The sequence below is a fragment of the Strix uralensis genome, chromosome 10, assembly GCF_047716275.1.
Source record: "Strix uralensis isolate ZFMK-TIS-50842 chromosome 10, bStrUra1, whole genome shotgun sequence".
NCBI classification, from domain to species: Eukaryota; Metazoa; Chordata; class Aves; order Strigiformes; family Strigidae; genus Strix; species Strix uralensis.
This window is the reverse complement of record NC_133981.1, coordinates 20332846-20355591: the sequence shown is the minus strand read 5'-3', so window position 1 is coordinate 20355591 and position 22746 is coordinate 20332846. Positions and strand designations below refer to the sequence as shown.

The 22746-nt window shown below is 52.7% G+C and overlaps 1 protein-coding gene across 1 annotated transcript; it reads right to left on the bottom strand.

Annotated features, from left to right (window-relative positions):
• Window positions 1-1335: 1335 nt before the first annotated feature.
• Window positions 1336-22575, bottom strand: TRAIP (TRAF interacting protein). Its single transcript, XM_074878716.1, is given in 17 exon segments — window positions 1336-2566; window positions 3914-3964; window positions 4507-4632; window positions 5171-5219; window positions 5420-5575; window positions 6327-6415; window positions 6647-6736; window positions 8279-8366; window positions 9310-9423; window positions 10033-10127; window positions 12852-12979; window positions 15632-15671; window positions 19809-19892; window positions 21142-21275; window positions 21278-21310; window positions 22157-22371; window positions 22478-22575. Coding segments are annotated over 17 exon segments (1722 nt in total). The 3' UTR covers window positions 1336-2434.
• Between the last annotated feature and the right edge of the window lie 171 nt (window positions 22576-22746).

Sequence of the window (22746 nt, the reverse complement as noted above, 5' to 3'; positions counted from 1 at the left end):
ACTCAAAACATCCACCTTAAACTCAGCAGAGTTTGAGCAGCCCCGGCCCAGGTGGTGCCCAGCAGCTGACTGCCCCGCCAAGGCACTCAAGCCCTGGTTTAAAGGTGCCTTGGTGCCAAAACCCAGGTGATGCCAGTTTAGGGGATGATGGCGGATAGAGGAAGATGCCACTCAGGCACACAGCAGGGAGAGCCAACACCAAGTAACACCAAAATGAAGGTCCTTTGTTCACCACAGTCAGAGCAGGGGGGCTTTTTGGCCCAGGGTGCGTTTATTTTGAAATAGAAATCAGATTAAAGTAATGGGGGTAACAGACTCAGCAGAAGTCAAAGATGGAGTTGCCAGCTCACACAGGTGCTGCTGTCCCTGCTGGAGGGGACACTAGGCTACACAGCCCATGGGGATGAGCTTTGGGGGCAGGTTGGACCCCCAGACCTGCCTGCAGGGTGGCCCTGGGGCCATAGCTGAGCAGGGGGCAGGGCTGGCTTGATCAGATGCAAACATTTTCCCCCCTGGTTCTGAGAGGTCCCCAAACCAGGGCTAGAGCAGGACAGCCCCAAAAGCCCTTCTCAGTCCCTCCGCTGCAGATGGGAGCGGCTCTGCCTTCATGGGCACTGACACACGACCAGCTCTCCAGCACCCCAACATGGAAGCCCACGTCCCTCACCAGCCACACAGCCAGACCTTCTCTGCCACCTTCTTGGAAGGGTGTCCCTGAACTTGCTTCAGGCCAGAGATCTAGAGCATGTCTGTCACTTTTTTTTTTTTTTTTTTTTAAATTTTTTACACACACAGGTACCTACCTTGAAGAGGTGAGTGCCCCATGCAGGAGGGTCAGTAAAAGGCTCCCTGCAGAGTCTCTCACAGGCTTCCCTTGTCCAGAGTTAACTCTGCTTGATTAGGTCCCCCCTCCCTTCCCCCCAGGCTTGTTTCCCACCCCTCTGAACACTCTTCTCATGCTCCTCCAGACCCTCCACCCATTTCACACCGTTCAGCAGTCAGCCCCAGCTGATGCCAGCAAGACACAGCTCATGCTCTGCGGGCATTGGCCTCACTCACTGCCCTGGAGATCGGCACCGCTTTCACCACAGCTTCACCCCACCACAGCCTTCCCTGGAGCGGGGGCCCGTCTCCTGAGAGCTGGCACAAAGGTTCCAGAAGGGTCAGGCACATCTGTCACCCCACACTCAGAACCTGAGCTCCGCCCCCTCCACCCCAAGCTGCAATAGGGAGGAAAACACTCAGAAGGCAGTTGTGTTAACAAGTATGCACAACAGTGTATTTTATTCCCTAAAGACATGTTTTTATCCAGTCTATGTACTGCTGGAAGCAGCTGGAAGTGGGAAACATCACAGATTTGTACAGTTGAGTGGCTGTAGCAAGGTACCTCCCCAAGTCTGTTCCTTGCAGCTTGAACAGCCCTGCTTCAGCCATGGGGCAAGAGGGGAGCTCCTGTCCCACGTCTCCAAGCTGAACAACTCCAGACAGGTTCAGCCCCATCACTCTCCCCCTCCCCTGAAGGAAGCTGCTCCTCAACACTCCTTCAGGCCATTTCAAACCCTCAAAAAAATCGCTAGGCAGATCAGTTACAAACGAAGAAAACCCCTAGTTTCATTAAAAAAAAAAAATACAGAATTTCACAAACAAGTTTCACACCAGCACATGCCACAAACAGAGGTCACGTCAGCGTACCGATCTCCCCGTTCCCAAGCAGGGCAAGGGGTCACCCCCAGCACCCTCCTCCCCAGGTCAGCAATTCCAGTGCCAGGTCTGCAAAAATGCACTGAGCTTCATGGCCCGAACAGGGCAAGGCAGAACATCCCCCAGGCTTGTCCGTGGGTCTCCCCAACCCACACAGGCCTGCGGCAGAGGGAAGGTGTTTCATCTGATGAACACACAGCCACCCTGCAGCAACGCAGGCCAGTGCTGATCTGCCCTCTGCACTCTTCTTCCTCCAGGAAACTTTTTAGAGCTATTTACACCAGGCAGAGCTGGTCCAGGTCCCTTCTCCCTGATCTCACTCCAGCCTGGAATCCCAGATACCCTTCCTGCACCTCTGGCTTGCCGCTACATCCAAGAAGTGCAGTTCCACCTGATGTCAGAGCCCAACAGCAGCAGCAACTGTAGAGCTCTGAGCAGGCCAGACGATAAGAAAACCCTGTTTATTCATGAAAATAGGAGGAAGGAGGTGTAAAATGAGGGAGGTAAATCAGTCCAAGCATTACCCAGAGGCTTGGTCTCCTGTCAGCTTGCTTTGAGGCCAGGATTCCCCCCAGGGCAGCTTGTCTCACCCACAAGGCAGCATTGGTGCTTTGCAAATAGCACCCCCCCTGCCGCCCGCAGTGGCTGGACATTGCTTCGTGCCAGGCTCTGGGCAAGTGCACTCTGCCCTGCAGCCGCCCTGCCCAGCCGCTCCCCGGGGAAGTGGGGGCTCTCACTGCAGGAAACTGTCCAGCCTGGCTTGACTGCTGCTGGAGGAAGAGGCAGAAGGAGCTGTAGATGCTGGTTTGGAGACATTCTTCTTCTTCTTCCTCACTGCTAACGGACGGATTTCTGTCAGGTTTGTCTGGAGGTAAAACTGTCAAGGAAAGTACAGACCAAGGCCCTGGGGACACAAGTGACCCAGTACCTGCTGCAGACTAGCCTGAACCACAGACCTGGGACCCAGCCATGCAGTTGCACCCAAAGAAAAACTCCCTGCAGAACAGGCTGGGCTTTGCTCCCTACTCACAGAGCTCAGGCATGGTCCTGACCCATGAGTCAAGGAATGCTTCCCACTTCCATGCTACTCCCCTGCACACAAAACAGCATTTAAGCATATCCATCAGAGCTTCAAGATCTACCCTGCATGTCAGAGCCAGGACACCGTGCAGGGAAAGGCACAGCAGCCAGAGCCTGCAGCCTCCCGAGACAGAGCAACAAGGGAAGAGCCCTTAAAGCAGCAAGTCCTTTTTAACTCTCACACCAGAGACACAGAAGTGTCAAAAACTAAGCCTGCAGCACTGAAAGGCAAGGCAGGTGCAGCCCATGCTATCAGAACTGGAGGGTTACACAAACTGGCACACCTGCAGCACTCAGGCTTGGAGCAGTGAGCTGCTCCTCCATCAGCCATGTGCGAGGGACAGCTGCCCCCCTTCTCCATTCACCTCAGGCCAGCAGCATGGGCACATCTGGCCCCAGAGATCGGGCTCAGGCATCTCCCTGCCTTTGGGTACCTCCACCCTTACACAGTGGGACTGCAGGAGCAGCCACCCAAGGCTTCCCAGCAGGTCACACCTTCCAGCTGATCACTTCTCTCCTTCAGCCTCCTGGTTTTCTATGAAGAGCAAAACCCTCTCAAAACCAGCACCAGGAGTTAGAGCAGAGTCAGAGCCATAGGTGCACCACCACCCCTCTCTGACAGCACTGCCTGGGGAAGGCAGGCGAGGGGCAGCCTCCGTGGAGGAAAGGACACTGCTCCTGAGTGAGGAGGGGGAGTCGGAGCAGCTCCCCACCCACTGGGTGAGCTCAGCCCAGGGACAGGCACGGCAGAGCAGCATCCTGCAGGAACAAAGGCTTCGGCTGCACGGGCTGGCAGGCACACGGCCAGGAAGAGGCTGCACTATGCTGCTGCTCAGAGATCCCAAGGGCATAGGCAGCCCCCGTAAATTGTACCGATTTCTAGTTGATATGCTCCTCTGAATGAGCCACCTCTGATAATGCTGTCAGCAAGTTCAGATCCTTGATGCTTTTGCTGAGCTCAGACTTGTTAGATAGAGTCAGATAGGGAGAAATCTGATGGCTCCTTCAGGATCCCAGTCCATTTCTGGTTGACTGGGGAACACGACTCCCAGATGGCTGAGACTGAAGAGGAGGAACAGAGATCAGGTCCCCGCAGCATCACCACTGCCACGTGAGCTGCAGGAAAGGATACAGGCTGTATGAACTTTGTTCTGCCGCCCAAGCCGTCGTACCCCATTCTCACCTGGGAGAGAGAAAGAAATGAGCCTGGAGCAGCAGCACAGAGCCTTGGCTACCTCCTCGTGTTGGTTATGGGGAAGGGGAAGCCTTGCAGGCCACAGGTTCTGGGGAAGGGTGACAAGCACCTGGAAACACTCGGCACTTGTGCTAAGCTCTCACCTTTGGAAAAACAGAGCCAAGAGTAGTAGTAAAGTTTGGATACTTTGGGCACTTCCTGCAGCGAGCTGAGCTTTTCAAGAAGCAGCAAGGCTTAGGACTTTGTCACTGGGACTGAGGAGCACACGGAAAACAGCCCAAGCTCCAAGGAGATGGAGGAAGGGGACATGGAGGGCCATTTAGTCTGCTGCCAGGAAGGGAATGAGCATCTGCCATCCCTGAAGCTCTGCAGGACTGGGAAGTAGCCAGGTTGTGCTCCAAGATTTATTTTCCACACGCTCTATGTGGCAAGGTAAAAGCCTCATTCGTTTCCTCCTGTAGGGTCACTTCAGGACAGAGGTGTGCAGTGCCAGCCCTTGACATGCTCACCAACTGGACAGTCATACTTACAGTGCCCATGTTCTTGTGGGGACCCAGCAAGCTACCCGAAGATGGCTTCTTGGAGAGAACAGAGTTCCTGATGAATGCTGGCAAGAGTCCTTTAAGAGCATCATCCTCCAGATCATCTGCCCAGTTCTGTCCCACAAAATAATGAGAAAAGCCCTTTAACCAGCATGATCTGCTGAATTTAGTCCGCATACAGAGAGCACTAACAACACAGACAGCTATTTAGGGTAATAGATACTGCTGTACCACACGTCAGGCCAAAGAACAGTAGCTTCAAACCTCCCACTAGGGCTCATGTGGAAGAGCATCTGGGAGGCAGGACATTGCACCCAGCAAGGCTGGGATTAGAGCCCCCTTAGCTGAGGCCACAGCTCTCGTGGTCAGCCCCACGTTGTGTCTGTCAAGCATATCTGAGGCAGGATAATTGGCAAGAAGCCTGTGGGTCCTCACCCTCCCTCTCCTGCCCAATTGCAGGAGGCCTGAGGCAGCAATACAGTGTTTCTAGGAGACTGTCAAGCAAAGCACTTTGAAGCACATACTGTGGTTCTGTAGATGGGCTGGTCTACAGTCACAGCAATTCCTACATGGAAAAAATGGGTCCTTTATCCCAAGCTTATTAACAGCAGAATCAAAGAGGTGATACAGAAATCAAGATTAGTCCTTTTACCTCCACTGTTTCCTTCAGAACTTTCTTTGCCAGATTTACCACGGGAGGCCTGTAAGAAGCCCAAGGAGCAAATCAGCAGAGATTTATTGTTCAAGTGCAGCTGGCAAGGACAGACAAGGCCAAGCCAATGACGACAAAACTTGCAGCACGACATCAGGCAGCTGGAGAGCTATCTGATCTCACACAGCAACTTCCAAAGAATTGAGACTTTGATCTCCTTTAGAAGCAGAAAGAGGAGGAAAAACTCACGGCTTTTTATCCAGCTTCTGCCTTTTTGCAGGGCTGAAGGGAGATCTGCAGGACTGATGTTCAGGGGTGTCCACATCAAAAGTAGCATCTAGATTGATCTCATCGCTGTGGGCCGGGCGGTGGAGCTTCGGGTGCCGCAGTTCCACGGGCGTGGGGCTGTAAAGGCCACGCAAGGCATCAGCTACCGGGAGGCCACCGCCTGCCACCCAGCAGATGAGGGGAAGACAGAGCTGCACGCTACGTGACTGAGTTGCAAGACAGCAGTGGGACCTGATCAGAGCCCTGTTCTGCTTACAAGTCACAGAAAGGACAATCTGAATCCCAGAGTTTATAGTCAATATCCCAAACTACCGTTCGCCCTCAAATGGCCTGTGCTATAACAGCAGCACCCAGAGCCCAGGGAAACACACTGGCACGCTGCTGCTCTGTGTACATAACCCAGCTTGCTGAGCTGGGGTAATAGCACAAGCCCCTCCCAAGAAAGGGTTTGATAAAAATGTTAAAGATGCCATTTTTCAGGCTAGGTTCCTCTGCCTGGCTAAGATCTCTGGTCCCCATACACCAGGGCACGCCCACTGGAAGGCCAACTCTGAGGCAACCAGAAGGGCAGCTTTAGGGATATTTCCCTGTCAGGACATAGTGACAAAGAGTCTGTGAAAACCTAGCCCGTTCTTCCATCCCATCCTGACTCAAACCCTTCAAAACACACACTTTTTCCACGTAAACCAAACACCACCTTGTCAGCAACAAGAAAAAAAAATAGGATACAAGGAGCAAAATGACTATGCTACTGCGATGCCTGCCAGACTACCACGTCTCCACCTCCCCAGCTAGTTAAACTGCCAACTCTTACTTTGGACTTGCTATCTCCACCCTTGGCCTGTATCTGAGGATGCTCTTCACTAACCTTTCAAAGACTAGCCGACTGAGTGTCTCTCTGGTTACAGATGGGACCTTCAGAGTATCCTGCAGGATGTCTATCTTCTTTTTCAAACTCTGGAGGGAAAAGGGAAAGCAGACAGTGAGATAAGGAAAGATTTAGTAGCAGATACTTTGCCCCTCTTCCATAAATCAGCATCAGGTGGAGCTCAGAGGTGGGGCAAATTAGAGAGGTAAGGTGGGTTGGGTAACCTAGTCACTGAGCAAAAGCCAGCGTAACTCCTGGCTTTGCAGCTGCAGGCCATGGCCAGCTGCCAGTTACTGCAGACTGAGGAAAGATATTCTTACCAAGATCTCCTTGTCCGCATTCTTCAGATCCTTCTGGGTGCTTTTTAACTCCTCCTTTGTCATCTCCAACTCTGAAACTGTTTTCTGCAGCTGCAGAATAACCCCCCCCACCAAACAGCAGAGTACTGGTTACAACACACAGGTAAGGGAGACCGCAGATCCCCTGTGACAGCAGTAGCTCTGCAGCACAGGCTACTTTCCCCTGTTTAAGGGCTCAGATTTCCTATGGCAGTCTGACCAATCTCTCCTGTACCAGAGCAATCGAATGCCTGCCTATTTCCTCAAGCTGCCTGCAGAGGGATCTCCAGGGCTGCCTGCCCAACACAAACCTTCCTATAAACATTTCCTGAGCATTGCATGATGGTTCCCTGCTCTAACACTTGGTGGCTGCATTCTGAATTCCTGCAGGACTTTGGACACACTAGAGCACAGGAATTACAAACCACAGGCTGGAGGATGGTTGTGCATCAGCAGTACTGGCAGACGGACAAGCCTGATTCAACAGGGAAGCACTCCAGGAGCAGGGGTCAAGAAGTGGACTGCTACCACATCAGAGACTTTTGTGGGTTCAGGAGTCTGGGCCAGCCCACAGAGTGCTGGTACAGTCACCTCTCCATCAGCCAAGCCCGGAGCCCTGAGTGCACTGACTCGCATCCTCCTGACTCAAGCCGGTGATTGCAGCTTGTCACTGACTCAGCCAGAAGCAGCCCGATTCCAGCAGCAGCACCTCATGTAGAGGGTTAACTCCCTTGGGGAGCAGCACAGCAACCTGAGAACCTCCTTCTCCATTTGGGGGGACTACAACAGCTATGGCCGAGTAAGAAAAACAGGCCAAATCCACCCATCTCTCACTTTGTGAGCCTGGACATGGGGATGCCCCAGGGAACACCTGTGCCTTGGAGAGCAGGGCTACACACACACAGTTTTCATAGGGACTTGCTACTAGAACTGACCAAGGGCGAGCCCATCCAGGCCTGGAGCAGGGGGAGCACAGCAGTAGAGGCACATCAGCAGCTCCAAGCTCTGCGCCAGGCCAGGACCAGCCCAGGCAGGCTCTGTGCAGAGCCACCTGCATGTCCTCACCGCACTTTGGGAACCTCTCCTGGCTGGGCACAGCATCATGCGGGAGCCCTGGCCCAGTTCAGTCAGCTGAAGGCACAAGGCTGGGCACAACTGTGGTTGTACGAAGCCAGGGCTAAGGCCTGCTCAGCTGATGCTGGCTCCAAACCCCTTCCCACCTTTCCTAGGGGCCTGATTCTGCTGGCAGCTGAGCAAGCTCACACTCGGCAGTGTGGCAGGATGAAGGCAGTGCTGCTTCCAGAACCCAGCAGAAGCAGCAGAGCACCTGTGTGCTGCTGCCTTTCAGCCCAGGCTCCCTGCCAAACTCTGGCTGGCTCTGCACATGCTGCCCCACCACTGTCCCCAGAGACTGTGCTCCTGACAACAGCCCGTGAGCTGCTCACTCACCGCAGCATCACCCCCTGACCCAGAAACTTACTGACACTTCCACAGCACCCATACCTCTCAAGCAGTGCTCAGTGTGGGAGTGGGTCACTGCAGAGGGCTTGGGCCAGTTACTGACAAAGATCTACAGACCAGATGTCACCCTGACAACTCACACTCTCCCTTTACCTTGTTGTTGGCAGAAAACAGTTCCTTCTTCAGCTTCTCTGTCATCTCGCTAGAGATCTTCCGAGCCTCCTTCAAGTTTTCATATTCCCTGCAAAGAACCCGGAAGAGTCATACTGTTTGCAAGAGGATTGAGCTAGAACTTCTCAGAGACAACTCAAGACCTTTAATCTGAAGATCTGCAACTGCAGAGCCACCAGAGAAAACCTGGGAGACACAGAGCCCTTTAGGGAACAGAGCTGAGTGTACCAACACTGACCAACAGCGTGTCAAACATACTGCTACACTGTGGGGGAGAAAAAAGCTGCATGGGATACCATGCCTGAGAACAGGGCCTGAACAGATTTCACCAGCAAAATGGAAACCTGCTCCAGAGACATTTCAGTTGCCAGTGGAAAAGACAGACAGACAACAGAGCAGCCTCCATGCTGGCAGCAAATAGGGGACTTTGCTTTAAGTGACTTTTCAGAGACTTCCCACTATTGGCCATGCACATTCATCCCAATTACACCACAGGGACACTTGCCTCATTACAGTTTTGTATCAAAGCTGCAATTATTCAGCTGCCATCAGAATGGACCCAAAAAAAGCTGTGGTTTTGCCCAGCAGGACCAGATGGATTTGCAGGTAGGGGAGGGCAGCACTGCAGATTTGCTTTGCCAGAGAGCGCTTGAGGCCACAGCTGCACAGTGCAATGCAGCAGAGGGTACAACCCTGAGCCCCACATCCACTCATTTCCCCCTGGGTGCAAGAGGGGAACAGAGGGAATAATAATCATCACCTCACAGGTGCACTGACAACTCTGGAGACAGTTCCCATGGTGACATGCATGTCACTACAGTGACAATAGGAACTGTTCAGTGTGACAGGCTCCAATCTATGTCCCCAGGATCTACCAGTGAAAACCCAGTGGAGGTCCAAACAGGCGGCAAGAGCCCCGCAGAGCCCGTGTGTCTGCCGGTTCTCGGCAGAGGATTCTCCCTGGGCACACCCAGGACAGCATGAGCGGGCTGTGCCAAGCCCGCAGCACCTACTTTTTCAGCGAGACACAGTAGATGGCAAGCTGTTCCACCGCTGCCTGCCCAACTCCCATCTCTCTGATCATCTCCTCCACTTCGGGGCGCTGGCTCTGAAGCAACAGCTCAATCCTGCACAAAAAAAAAAACGTACCTTCAGCACCTGAGTCACAAACAGAGCTGGGAAAGAGACTGGAGCCCTGCTTCCTCCTAGGCAGCTGGTGCAGCCTAAGCTCCTGCTGCAGGCACTCTGGATGTCGTGGGGAAGACACAGCTGCCCCACCACAAGCAGGGCTTTTCGCTAGGGAAGGGTAGCACTGCATGGACAGACTAGAGAAGGGGCAGCTGTACACACATACTGCACATGGAGCCAGCATCCCAGCTCTTGAGCCCTATAGCCCCGTGGCTGACTGTGTTCTTCAGCTGGGATTCTGCCCAGTGTCCTCTGATAACAGGAATGGCACATAGCCATGCTCGGAGCACCAGAAGTGAGGCCAGCCTGCACACAGTGCCATGCCTTGCTGCTGCTTCGGGAGAGCAGCCCTCTGGAAACATAGCAGGGGCAAGAGCACAGACAGGCAAGAGCAGGCGCGCTAATGCAGCAGTTTCCAACCTTACGGAGTAAGGTGACCCAAATGTGGGGGTGGGTGTTGCAGTGGGCACAGCAGAACCCCTCCCTCTCTGAGAAGGGGAGAGGCATGCAGCCCGCCTGTGAGGCCCAGGGAGAGCCTGGGATCTCACCGCTCCATGGTTCTCAGCTTGTTCCGCAGACGGCGGGCCTCCTCCTTTGAACTTCTGTTATCCTCCTGCTGCTGCTCCAGGAATTTCATCTGCTTCTGCAGAGAAGCAAACGCACACAGACCGTTAGGAAGGCTCCAGGGATTGTTAGAGAAACATCCTGGCTTATGCGCACTGCGGGCAGCTGGGAGCATACATTGGCTCTTAATGCTATCACCACCTCAGCAGCCCAGGATTACGGAGAGTTTAGCTCCCTCCCCGCTGCACCCCTAGCTCTGCTCCTTGCAAGCGCAGCAGGGTCTCAGTGCTAATCGCAAGACGAGCCTGGTGCTGAAACTGCATCGCAGCCTCATTTCTGCTGGGAGTGTTTGCGGGGCTGCGCAGTATTCTGTACACAGCGACAATTTGTTTTTCAAAAGCAAAGGAGTCCACTGCAAGGAAACCTTGCTATTGCTTTCTCCTCCACGCACAGCTGATCCCTTTGCTTTAGCCTCCCAGTTCTCCTTGCCATTAGCTGCTTAGAGCAGAAATAGGAATGCTGAGTGGGTCTCTTCTGGGAGACTTCAGCCAAACCAGACACCCACCCAGGCGCTTCTCTCACCTGCCCAGAGAGGCTGCAAGCTTATTGCAGCCAGCACCTTTGCAGGCTCTCCAGAAGCAGGCAGCAGTAATGAAGAACCTCAGCTGAGCTGAAAAAAGCACAGATCTGCAGTGTGGCAGGGGACAGGGGGAAGCTGGCCTGAATTAGCACCATTCCAACGCGTCTGTGTTGTCTCGGTTTGTGTGTGTCTGGGCACCTCACACAGTGCCTTCAAAAGACTCTGGGCCTGGTTTCAGCACAGTGCTGACTCCAGGGAGAGGCCTGGCAAAAGACCACTGCCTCGTAAAGCTCTCTGCCACACAGAAGTTAAAGGATTTTAGCTGCTTTCTGTCATGGAGACCAAACAGCTGTGAAACTGCTGGGACTTTGCAGAGGGGAGAGTGTTGCAGGCTCACGTGTTGCTCTTGCTTAAGCAGAGCCTATCTTTGGCTCTTCCTAAGCAGAGCTCTCTATACTTCAGATCCCCAAAGCAGTGTTTTGTGCCAGGCTGGAGCAGAGCCCCTAGCCTCAGACAGTCTGAAACAGCAGCAAACTCTCACACAGAGGTTCAGCAGCAGCTGACAGTGCTAGCAGAAGACAGGAAAGGCTTGCAGCCTGTGGGCTTGACCTGCATCACAGCTAGTTAAGCCTGTATTTTCACTGCAGAAGTTTAGTGCTTTAATCTTTAATGATGAGGTATAAGGCAGTGCTTGGCATTTAGCTGGGAAACCCCGTACACCACAGAAAAGATACCCCCAGGTTCCTAATCCTTCTGCCCTGCCTTCATTAAAAGGACTTAAGGACACACAGAGCGTTTTGCAACAGGCAAGATAACCACTGAGCCTCCTCCTGAGGTGCCAAGGCAGGAAAGCCAAGCACAGAGATGTTGAGTTGAGCAGCAAGCAGCAGTTTCCACTGTCACAATTGTTTCTGCAGGAGTAGGGAGCATCAGAATATCCTGCCACTGGTACGCAGGGATCCCAGGAGCATCTCTGGCACGGCACAGACCCAGGCTGCCAAGCAGATTGGATATAATCACACGATCAGGCAAAAAAAGTTGTGCTGGCTCATGGCAAGGCCTGTCTGGCATTAATTTCTTACTGTATCCCTCCTCCTGCCCTGTGACAGCACCACATTGCTAGTGTCAGGCAGACCTCAGGAAGAGCCCAGCTGCAGATGGCACACAGCAAGATGACCCTGCAACCCATCTGCAAGCTCTCCCTGGGCCACTTGGCCTTGCAGGTCAAGGAACATGATGCAGTTTAGGCTATTGGGTCAGGCCTATACTCCAAGGAGCAGAGATCCTGGAAAGCACAGTTGACCCCTACCCTGCCTTTCAGCCTCAGCTCACAACCCCACCTGCCCAAACCCCATCTTCTTGCGACGGGCACGTCATCTTCACAGTGGAGACTGTCCATCCCAGGCCACCGCCAAGGCAAAGTCGCTCTGCTGGCTACGAGACATCTCAACAAAGCAGCTCCTGCTCTTACCCTCTTCCACTCGCTGTTTACACACAGTACATGACTACACCCTGAGTCACTGCATGCTGAAACACAACAGGAATATTTGATCCCTGGACTTCACACATTACTAACCTAACCAAAGGAAAGCCCTGGCAACAGAACAGAGACAGGAGAGTTAGCTGGATCAAATCCCACTCAGCTGAAGCTTGCAACTCCCCCTCCATATATTTCAGTTTGATTTCTCCTCCAATCAAACTAAGAAACTAATTTTCCTTGAATCCCGCCCGGCCTAAATCCATTTCAGAAGAACATTCTACCGCAGGGAGCCAGTGTTTCAGCAATGGGGCGCTGGGGCCTCCCGGTTCATGCTGCTACCTTTATCATCAGCACTGCCATTTCATTAGTAAGGCTCAGCCAGCATCCCCCAGGCCAGGCTGGCATCTCTCCCCCACTCTGGCCACCTCTGCCTTGAGCACGCAGCGAATTCTACACAAACCACTGGCCTGCCTTTTATGCCTCTGAATCACTCCCGAGTGGAGCACACTCAGGACCTCGAGACCAGCAACACTACTTGCTTCACATTAATAAAATCAAAAAGAAAACCCAGCTCCACCGTCCTCCTGTCATTCAGAGATCAAGGGGACAGGCTTCTCAAGGCATCAGATCCAAAATTCCACCAGCAATCTCTTTATTAGCAGGGCCTGCAGAGATCTTCAACAAAACTAACACTGACCATGCAACAGTTAGCGCTGAAGTCCTGCCAGGGACAGGAAAGGTACCTTAAGAGAGGAGCACAACATCTCTGTCTCTCCCACCACCTTCTGGAGCGACTCTATTGTGGCATTGCGCACATCCAGAGTGTCCCTCAGCCCATCCACCAGGGCCTGGCATTCCCGCTTTTCTTTCTCTGGAAAAGAAAAAGGAAAAAGGTCATGGCCTGGTAATGCAGACTTCAGCTGCCCCACAGCAGCAGGAGCACAACAGACACTGCTTGCAGTCTCAGGCTGCAGGCTGCTAGGAGCTGGCCGCTCCTGTAGAGCCATTTCCCTAAGTGCTGTCTGCACCAGGGTCTGTACTGAGCGATTGCTTCTCCCAGTGCCAGCAGGCTTCAAGATTTTCTTTACTAAAGATAACAAGTTCCCTTTAATAGCTTTCCAGTGCCAGCCCTGCTAGCATTAAGCTGATGCATTTTAACTCTTGCATGCTCTCACAGCCAGGCTTCCACAGGGAAAACTGTTCTAGAGTTACACTGAGCTGTCACAGAGCTAGAGAGCTGAGCCCCGAGCTCTCCACATGGAGCCTTACGTGTGGGAAAGCCCTTCAGGGGCTGTCGAGCAGCTGCATACAGCCATCCACCACGCTGCTGCGTCACCACGCTGCTGCAGCTACCCTCACCGCAGCACCTACGTCGAAGGGCAAGGGGCAGTAAAGCAGAGCTCTGCTGGGCACTGGGTGCTTCGCAGGGCATGCAACTGCTTGAGTAGGTTCCCCAGAGCACCCACTTTTTGCAGGTCCCAAAACCTGCAAGTCCTGCTGTTTCTCCCCACACAGGCAATCTGTGAACAAAGCACATGCCTCTGACCACCAGAGAGAAGGTAGTGGAAAATAACACTAAATTTCAAATTGTTTTTTTGAGACAAGGGAAGAACAGCTCACAAAGCAGTAATCACCATCAGGAGCTGACAGACCTAAGCAGGGAACAGTCAGCATCACTGGAAAGCTCGAAGCAGTTGGGCAATGAGGGAAAGCAGCAACCCCTATGTCTAACCCTGCTGAGAGCAGGGTAAAGTCTGCAGCTCAGCATCTTCTGTCTTTCCTAAAATCATCCGTGGCTCCAGCCTGACAACAGCGGAGAGCCGATCCGTGCCTTTCCAAAAAGCTTTTTCTCCTTGTGAGCAATCCAGCTTCAAATTGTGCCACCGCATCCCATGGAAGCATGACCTGCAGTGCAGCTTCATTGCTTGATCAGACAGTAAGAGCCACATGGGACCGGGGAAGGAGAGGAACATATCCCAGCAGAAGCATGCAGGTGGTTAGGAAAACACATTTTTCTTGGCAAAGCATTTTGTCTCCATTGATCTGAATAACCCTTCCTCACCAGAGGCAGCACAGCCTGGAGACGCTCCCCTGCATTTGCAGGGACTCCACATCCACCAAAAGAGTTAGGGTTTCCCCCTCCTCCGGTTCCCAGCTGCCCAGAGGCAGATGGCAGAAGTCAAACCTCCCCATGCTGCAGGAATGAGTTTTCAGCTCATTCAGAGTGCCTCCCACGGTGCCTGCTGGCTCTGCTCAGAGCTCAGCACCTCTAGAGCCATTTGCAAGCTGATCAGAGACTGGCAATTACACAGCTCCTCTACAGCGCAGAGCACAGAGCACATCTTTAAGTGAAGAATTTATACACAAGAACCACCAGAGAGCAGAGTGCCCACAGCAAAGGAGGCAGGAGGTGGGAAGGAGCTGCTCATTTCCAATATGAAAAGAGAATGGGACAGGGAATGTCAAATCCAACCTCTACTCACCAGAAGCCGAGAAGATGAGCAGGCCTTCGAGCAGTTTTTCTTGGATAACATCCTAGCAAGAATCCCAGCCACCTTCCCCAGAAGATCTGGCTCTCTACCAAGTCCCTAAACTCAACCAAGCTGGCAAGAGAACAGGCCTCAGAATAGAGACGTGCAGACCATCCAATTCTGCTCTCAGGCTAAGGACTGAATCCTCAATCTACTGGCTATTCATGTCTGTCTCGTGCACGCAGGGAAGGCAGAGGAAAGACGACTCTCAGGGCGTGGGTGAGCCCCCAGCATTCTTTAAAGATTTTTTTTTCCCCTTCTGCTAGTGTGTCTTTGGATTTCTGTCACTCAGACTGACATTTTCCTTTCGCTGCTCATGACTCATGTTCTGATGACAGCCTGCCTACAGACGATGCTTAAAACCCATCGACAAGTCTCCAGGGCTTTTGCTTTTCCTACCTCCCTCAAACATCCTCTAAAATTAAAGATGGGAAAATGGAAGCGCGCACACTGAACTCCGTCTGCTCTTCGCGCGACACATGTGGCACTGCAGCAGCCAAACAAATCCAAAGCTTTCCCACTGCTGCTTGGGCACCACTTTTACCCCCTCATCTGTTAGAAGGAACAAGCCTTTGCCATATGCAGCTGCGAGTTTCCCAGTGAGCAAACCAAGGGTTTTGCTTTCAGTATGCCTGCTCCAGATATAGCTGTGCTGCACTTTTGTAGCTTGTGATTAGGAAGAGGGGCAAAAAAAATGCATTTATGTCTCTAAGCTTGCAGAGAGCTCCCCAGTTACAGCAGAGCTGGGCCAGGCTGCGGACCCTGGCTCCATCATACAAGCTTGGTACAGCTGTAGGTGGTCTCGCCTCAGAAAAAGCTCTGAAGAAGCTCCTCCAGCAAAACAGTTTGCAGCCTGCACCACACCCTCAGCTTCAGAGAGGGGTGGGCACTGCATGGGGGTTCCTCAGGCCTGGGCAAGCCACCTAGCACTGACAGAGCCCAGGACCCACGAACCGTGGGCTACCGATCCCCCGCAGGCAGCTGGAACCCACCTTTCACGGAGAGCTGAGCCTTCACCTTGTCCAGTTCATTCTGAAACACAACACAGAAAACCCGATTAGGCAACGCCCTGCAGAGGAGCTTCCACCAGATCTTAAAAGGACCCAAGAGGTTTCTCAGCAGGACATTTGCACCAGCCAGGTGCAAAGGAGGGAACACGGTAACAGCAAGCACCAAGTTACATGCAAGTATTATCACAGGGAACGCAAAGAGCACCTCCAACTGGCATTCTTCAGGGGGAGAAGAGAAGATCCCAGTTTCGTCTTAGCCTTGTCAACCTTGTGTTTCTCACACTGTCAGTCATCTTGTTTTAGCTGAATAATTTTGGAAGGCTCTCAGGGAAACACAGGAAATCAGACAGGAACAATTTTTATAATGTTTTACCTAAACAAGGCAATAAGGCAGGATGTTGCCAGACTAACTGGATTGAGAGTTGCTTTGAACTGAAGTGAACTTTAATCAGGTGCAGGTGGGAGACAGGAGGGCACGTCCAAACGTCTGAAAAGGTAACCAAGCACACAATCAAAAGGCACCAGCTAGCATTCTGACAGACACTAAAGTCACTGTAGTTCGGGATGCTGGTTCGAACTAACAGCTCAGTCAGTCGGCCATAAAGAGATCACCAATAAACCAATCCACACCAAACTGAGGGCGGGTAACATCTCCTGGGTGCTACAAGGGTCTGGGGAAGGTCAAACATTTCTAATGCCTTCATTAAGGATCAGAAAGAGGGAGCAAATGCCCCATAGTTTAAATTATAGATAATGAAGTGATATGACTTATGAACACTGGCAAATAGCCAAAGGAAATGTAGAGAGGTTACAAGGAGAGACTATCTATATATATTTAAAAAAAACAGAGCAAGAGAGAAATATATACAGGAAAGAGTCAACAGAAGATGACTTAAAAAGCTGTGTTAGAGAACTGCAGAGGAAAGCACATAACAAGTCAGGCAGGAACTGCAGTGGAATAAAACCACAATAAAATGCCAACACAGTACTGAAGCAGAGCACACAAATCTGTGCAACCCGGAACGCTACATGCAAATCTGAGCTGAGAATAGCACTACCAGTGACCATGGATCTGACGGGGCCAGAGCGAAGCTCTGCTAGTGACAATAAAGACAGGAAAGAGAATATGGGATGCAAAGCTCAGTAAGCAGAAGGAACTAAATGCAAAGCCTAGCAGAGCTGACTTGGATTTGCCCCTGGGGGGACAACAGCTGGAGGGTTGACATGGAATTAACTCTGCTGCAGGAACTATTCTGGAGTAGCTTCCTCAGAGTCCTATTCAGGAACGATTAGTGAGCTCACAAGATGTGCTAATTAGCATGAGAGCAAAGAAATCCTGGGCTACTGCGGGCAGCTTTGCAACATTACCTCATTCATCAACTTAATCTGAAATCCCTCATCCTCCACCACAGCTCCTAAAGGCTGCTCCCAGTTTTCGCTCCTCTGATAGAAGCTCTCCTCTCTCTGCCAGCCTGAGTTACACTTTCCCCAAGATAAATGAGTATATCCTGACCACAAACAGACAGCTGTCCTACCAGGTTTCTACCCTCCCCAGCAGGTTTACTGGCAGGAATCCTCCTCCTCCTGCCTCCTTTTTGCCAAGCTGAACAAGCCAAAGTCTCCTAGTTTCCTTTGGAAGAAGGGCTCTCCGCTCCCCAGATCACAAACAACTGGAAGCGTCCGGTTCCGGACAACGTCACCAAAGTGTTACACCCCAAAACTCACACTTTTCCTGCTCTAGGAACAGCCACATGGAGACTGTTCTGATCACTGAGGACCCTCTTTAAGAGCCATACAGGATAAACCCAGGCTCAGCACCCAAAAATGTCTGGCCATGTCGCAGCGTTCAGCCCGTGGTCTGCAGCTACTCCAGGCAACCAAGTTCCCTCCGATCAATGTTTCAGTTGAAGCTGATGCCCAGTGGTGGGGAAGCAAAGCAGCCCTGGCACTCCTTTGACTGTAAACATTCCAGAGCAGAAGAGTGAGGAATAGCACCAAAGACAACTATTATCCAGAAGGTAATTTGGACAACTCTGCAACAGGAGGAGGTTTCAGACTACGAGGGAGCTCTTCTGGCCACTTATAACGGGGTGCATAAGGCCGCTTCTCAGAAGGGCATCCCCATCTTGTCTCCCCAAGACAACAAGCAGATCACAGCTACACAGTCTGCTTTCTAGCATGTCGAAGCACATTCCCTTGCCCCAGTCTAACCTTTTCATGGCAGGAAGCCAAATGCTCATTTCAGGACATCTGTGGGCTGCACAGATACAGCTCCAGTTGATTATGAAGCTGAGTACCACTCTACGCCCAGGCTCTTGGAGGGACAAGCAGTGATTGGCAACAAACGCTGAATGTGGGGGCTTTTTCAGGTGAAATCGCTTCTGGCTGAGGATGTCAGCAATTCTTTTCTCAGCCTCTAAAGAGTCTGGGGATGGCCCACCGTGTGTTTGCTTTGCTGAACTGCTGCCCAGGCCCGAATCAGACAGGCCATCACAGACAACTCCTGTCTAGATGGACATTAAATCCCACCCATGATGGTCTCCCATGTTCTTAAGGTGCTCCATGTCCTCCAGAAACAAGGCAGCACACAACACGGAACTGGTGACAAACCATCATCAGCCCAACAGCAACCTCAATCAGTGCATGCGGCAGTAAATACCGACACAAACTAACTATGCTAATCTGCACAGAAAACATTTGGTTCTTTCCCATTACATGGTGACCTCAGCACTCTCATTAGCAAAGCTACACACTCAGGGCTAGATATTGCTCTGACAGCTACACAAAAAACTTTGTGCATGATGAGTTACCATCAAGCTTGTTGAGCAGGAGCAGCTCCACAGTCCTGCCCTGGGCAAGGAAGCAGCTCTTCAGCACAGCCTGCCTGGAGGGGAAGGCTGGGGGAACCCATCTTAGATCCTGGGGTGGCAGGGAGAGAACAGAAAGATTTTCTAGGGCAATTTTCTCCAGTCAACCCATTTCTGAGTCACTCATCTATTTACACTTGTGAGAACAGATCTGAATATGTACTAAAGGCAATGTTTATCCGCTCCAAGTCATTGCTTTGCTTCTAGGGCACACAGCTTCAAGTGCCCAGAGATGCGTTTTCATTTCCTCGGCACACATACTTTAGCCTTCAGTTTCTTTATTAGCAGTCTTTGAAAATGACAGTGCTACTGACATTATAGTCTGGCTGGCTTTATTTTAAAAACATACGATATACATATAGCATTGTCATGGCAACCGCTAATTATGGTAATTGCTGCACATGCTGATTCTAAACACAAGAGGGTACAAGCGTCCCATTATACCAAGGTCAAACTATGACTTTTTTTTGGAACAGATAACTCCAAGACATAAGGAGCCATGCTTCATCCACGCTAAACAAAGGAGAACACGGAACAACCGCTCCGCATTCATCCCCACTCACCCCCAGCTCCCCGCACGTAGGGCTGGCACTAGGAGAACATCACCCAGCCCCCCAGCTCCAGCCAGGTTCCCCCCCACGGACCCAGCCTCAGCACTGTCCACCACTGCTGGTGCAGCTTCAAGCAGTCCTTCTCCTAATTTCTCTTGGGGAACCACAACTTCATCACCACCCTGCCCCACTTCCTTACACTCCGTCCAAACAAACCTACCTGCACAGAAGTGAGGAGGTGGCACTTCCTCCAACAGCCCCTTCTTTCCAGAGGGGCTAGCAGGGCTTGCACGCAGCCGAGCCACAGGCACCAGCAGCAACTCATTGCATTTGGGATTTTCCTTCTCCTGCCTTTTAGAAAAGCTCTGTAGCCTCAGCCCCAAGGCTTTGAGACCCAAGGGAGAAGCAGCAGTTGGATGTTCATTTGATGCTGCTTCAGAAGGTTTCCAGGTAAGGGAGAACCAGAAGAACAGTGAAGCAGGGGAGGTCGCACAGGATTTGGTCGGGGGAACTCTAAGCCACCACATGGAGACTTCCTTACAACAGAGCTGAGACTGGGCGAGGACCAAGAGGGACAACAGAGACAGGCAGGAGACACTGATGTGCTCCAGGTCTGAAACACAAGCACAGCACAGCGAGCACCAGCTCAGGAAGCAGCTGTTGGCAGAGGACTGGCAGCCCAGGCTGCAGTTCCAAGATGCTGAAGCATCACACAACAGAAGAACCACCCAGTCAAATTACCTGCAAGGTCTCTGCATCCGGTGCCGTCTGCTCCTCCAAGGCAACATCAAAAAACAGCTTATTGATGATGTGTCTTTTGCTGACCTAAACGCAGGGGACAGAAGAGGTTGATGGACACAGACATGGAAACACAACAGCTATGGAAGACAGAATGAGGGGAGAGAAGGTACCATCTTGTCACAAGGCCATGAAAGGCAAGTCAGATCACGTGCCCGACGCCATGAGCGACGATGCCCTGCTCTGGCTCATCGGCACAGCAGCAGACCCCCCACTCAGTTCTGGGAGCGCGACTCCAGCCAAGCTCCTGAGCCGCAGCAGAAAGATTCAGGCATTTCTGAATCAAGCGCAGTCTGTTCTCTGGCAGCAAAGGCCCAAGCAGCTGACGCTGAGCGAACACGATGCCAAATCCTAAGACAGAAGTACGTGCTGCTTTCTGCAGGCAGAAGGTGCTGTAATTGAATTTGATAGCTCTCCACACCTCCCCCATGCAGCTACAGCTTTGTGTTTTAAGTATTATATACAGTCATGACACCAGCTAATTGCATAGTTACTGCTACATAAGATGTTATTTCGCGATAACTCCATGGTAACCCAGAGATGTAAGAGGCAGTGAAGAACAGAGGGAATCAACAAGTCAGGGAAGGAACAAGGGCCAAGACCTTGAGAGGAAGAAAGAAGCACGAACACAGAACAAGCCCAAGCTGCAGCTGGCTAAAAACCTACATCTGAGCATGAGGCAACATCTCCTGCAGCTACTACACGCCAAGACCTACTGGCGGCATCAAGTATGGTGACAGAGGGACTTCAAAGAAGTTCAGGTCCCGATTAAGCCACTGGATCCCCAAGCCTTGGCTTCCCATCTCAGAAGCAGAGCACATCCTTCCCTCCCTCCTCAGCCTTTGCTTTTCTCAACGAAGGGCCAAGTGCTGCAGAGCAAGGACTCGATTATAAGGACCATGTGCAGCAGAATGGGCCGCTTACCTGATGGCACAAGTCAGGTGTCCTGATTAACGCCTTCCAGCCCTTTCTGTCATTATGCCAGAACTTATTCAGCCTAAATAAAAGCTGTGAAAACCTAGAGACCCCTCCTAGAGAAGCTACAATAGGGACAGCAGCAAGGTACCCTCAGACCACCCCTCTGATCAGAAGGGTTGCTGAGGGGAGTTCACCCTCTTAAGCCTTTGGGGAGAGCCTCAAGTGACAGAAAACTCTCTCTACTTCATACCATGAGCCTCTTCCTCACATCACCACAGGCCTTGGCCACAGCTCCTCGGTGCCGTTTGCAGAGCATCATGCCATAGAAATACGGATGTGTAAGAGGTGATGGTTTTACCTGGATTCTGCACTGTGGGCAAGTCCGGCTTGGTGCTGTGTCAAACCACTGGATGAGACTGAGAAAGGAAAAGAAAACATACAGTAAATCCTTAAAATTCAGGAGCGCTGTTGCCAGGGGCCACCCCCCACTCACCAGGAGACAGCAGGATGCAAATCCTTTTTACAAACTAAAACCAGAAATGCAAACATTTAGTCCAGAGGTTGTTGTGGTTTAACCCTGGCCAGCAACTAAGCAGCTAACGGGAACGCCATGTTCCAGCACACACACTCTACCTTCGCCTCGGAGACAATTCCCAGCTGAATTTAGCGTGTGAGCTTATCTTTACCAGGGCAGATTTTTTACAGAGCTCAGATCTCTCTGGGAGAGAGCCTTTGAACAACTGCAGTTTCGCAGGAGTGAACAGATCTGGCACAAGAGCCACTATATCAGAATATGACAGTCGAGAGATCCCCAGTTTGGTCAGCTCCAAAGGGTGCCACTGACACCGAACACGCCTCCGCAGAGCGAGGGAGACCGGGTCAGTCTCTGCTCCAAGCTGATGAACGCAAACCTGTCGGGCTCCCCAGGAGAGCTACTAATGCATTTTGCAACCAAGCCATCACGTCATACTCGGAACGGTTTATTTTTGGAGCACGGTAACAATCCGGAGCTGGCAGGTTACCTTCGGAAGCTCTCCCTCCTCCACTGGTTGTTAGAGCGAGCCCGAGCTGTGCCGCTGGTTAAGAGGTGACCATCGCACCTGCGAGCAGTTGTCCCTCTCCAAGTTAGTCAGCCAGAAAAGCAAATGTCCGCTCCCTCCACACACAGAGAATTTATTTCCTCAGAAGAACCATTTCCTTCCAACACAAACACTTGCAAAACAGCTCCAGCAAAAGCATGAAATTGCCTGGGAGGATTCACTCGTAATCTAACACCGCTCCTTCCAGATAAACACCCTGTGTAGGAGCAATCTGCTGGCACCGACCGGCCCTCCCGGAGAAGGGAGGCCACAGGCAGAGGAGTGACAACGCACCCGAGGCTCCTGCCGCAGCTTCGTGTGCTCCTCTAAGGCCCCGCCAAGCGGCATAGCCGCCGCCACGGCGGAGCAGAGAGACGGGGCAGCGCCCGCAGCAGCCCCGGACGAGCCGGGGGGTGCGTGGCGGGGTCGCAGCAGGCCCCAGAGGCGCAGCGAGCACCCACAGCCCCCCGGAGGGGAGCGGGGCCGCCGGGCGGGACGGCTCGCCGGGGCTGGGGGAACCCGCAGCCCGACGGGGCTGAAACCCGCCGCCGGCGGCCCCGGCCAGAGCACCCGCCCCGCTCCCCCGCCGCCGGCCCGGCCCCGCGGGGCGCTCACCAGGCGCGGTGGAAGGTGTGACCGCAGGGCACGGCCGCCACGTCCCGCTCGTTGTCGAAGAAGTCGGAGCAGATGGTGCAGTGGGCGCGGATGGGCATGGCCGGGCCGGGCGGGCGGGGCCGGCCCCGGGCCCGCAGCAGCCGCGCGGCGCGGGGCGATTCGAATCCGGCCGCGCGCGCGCCGCTTCCGGTCCTCACCGGAAGTGACCTCACGGGGCAGCGCGGGCCCCGCGCCCCCGGGGCCCGGCGGGGGGCGGAGCCGGAGGGGGC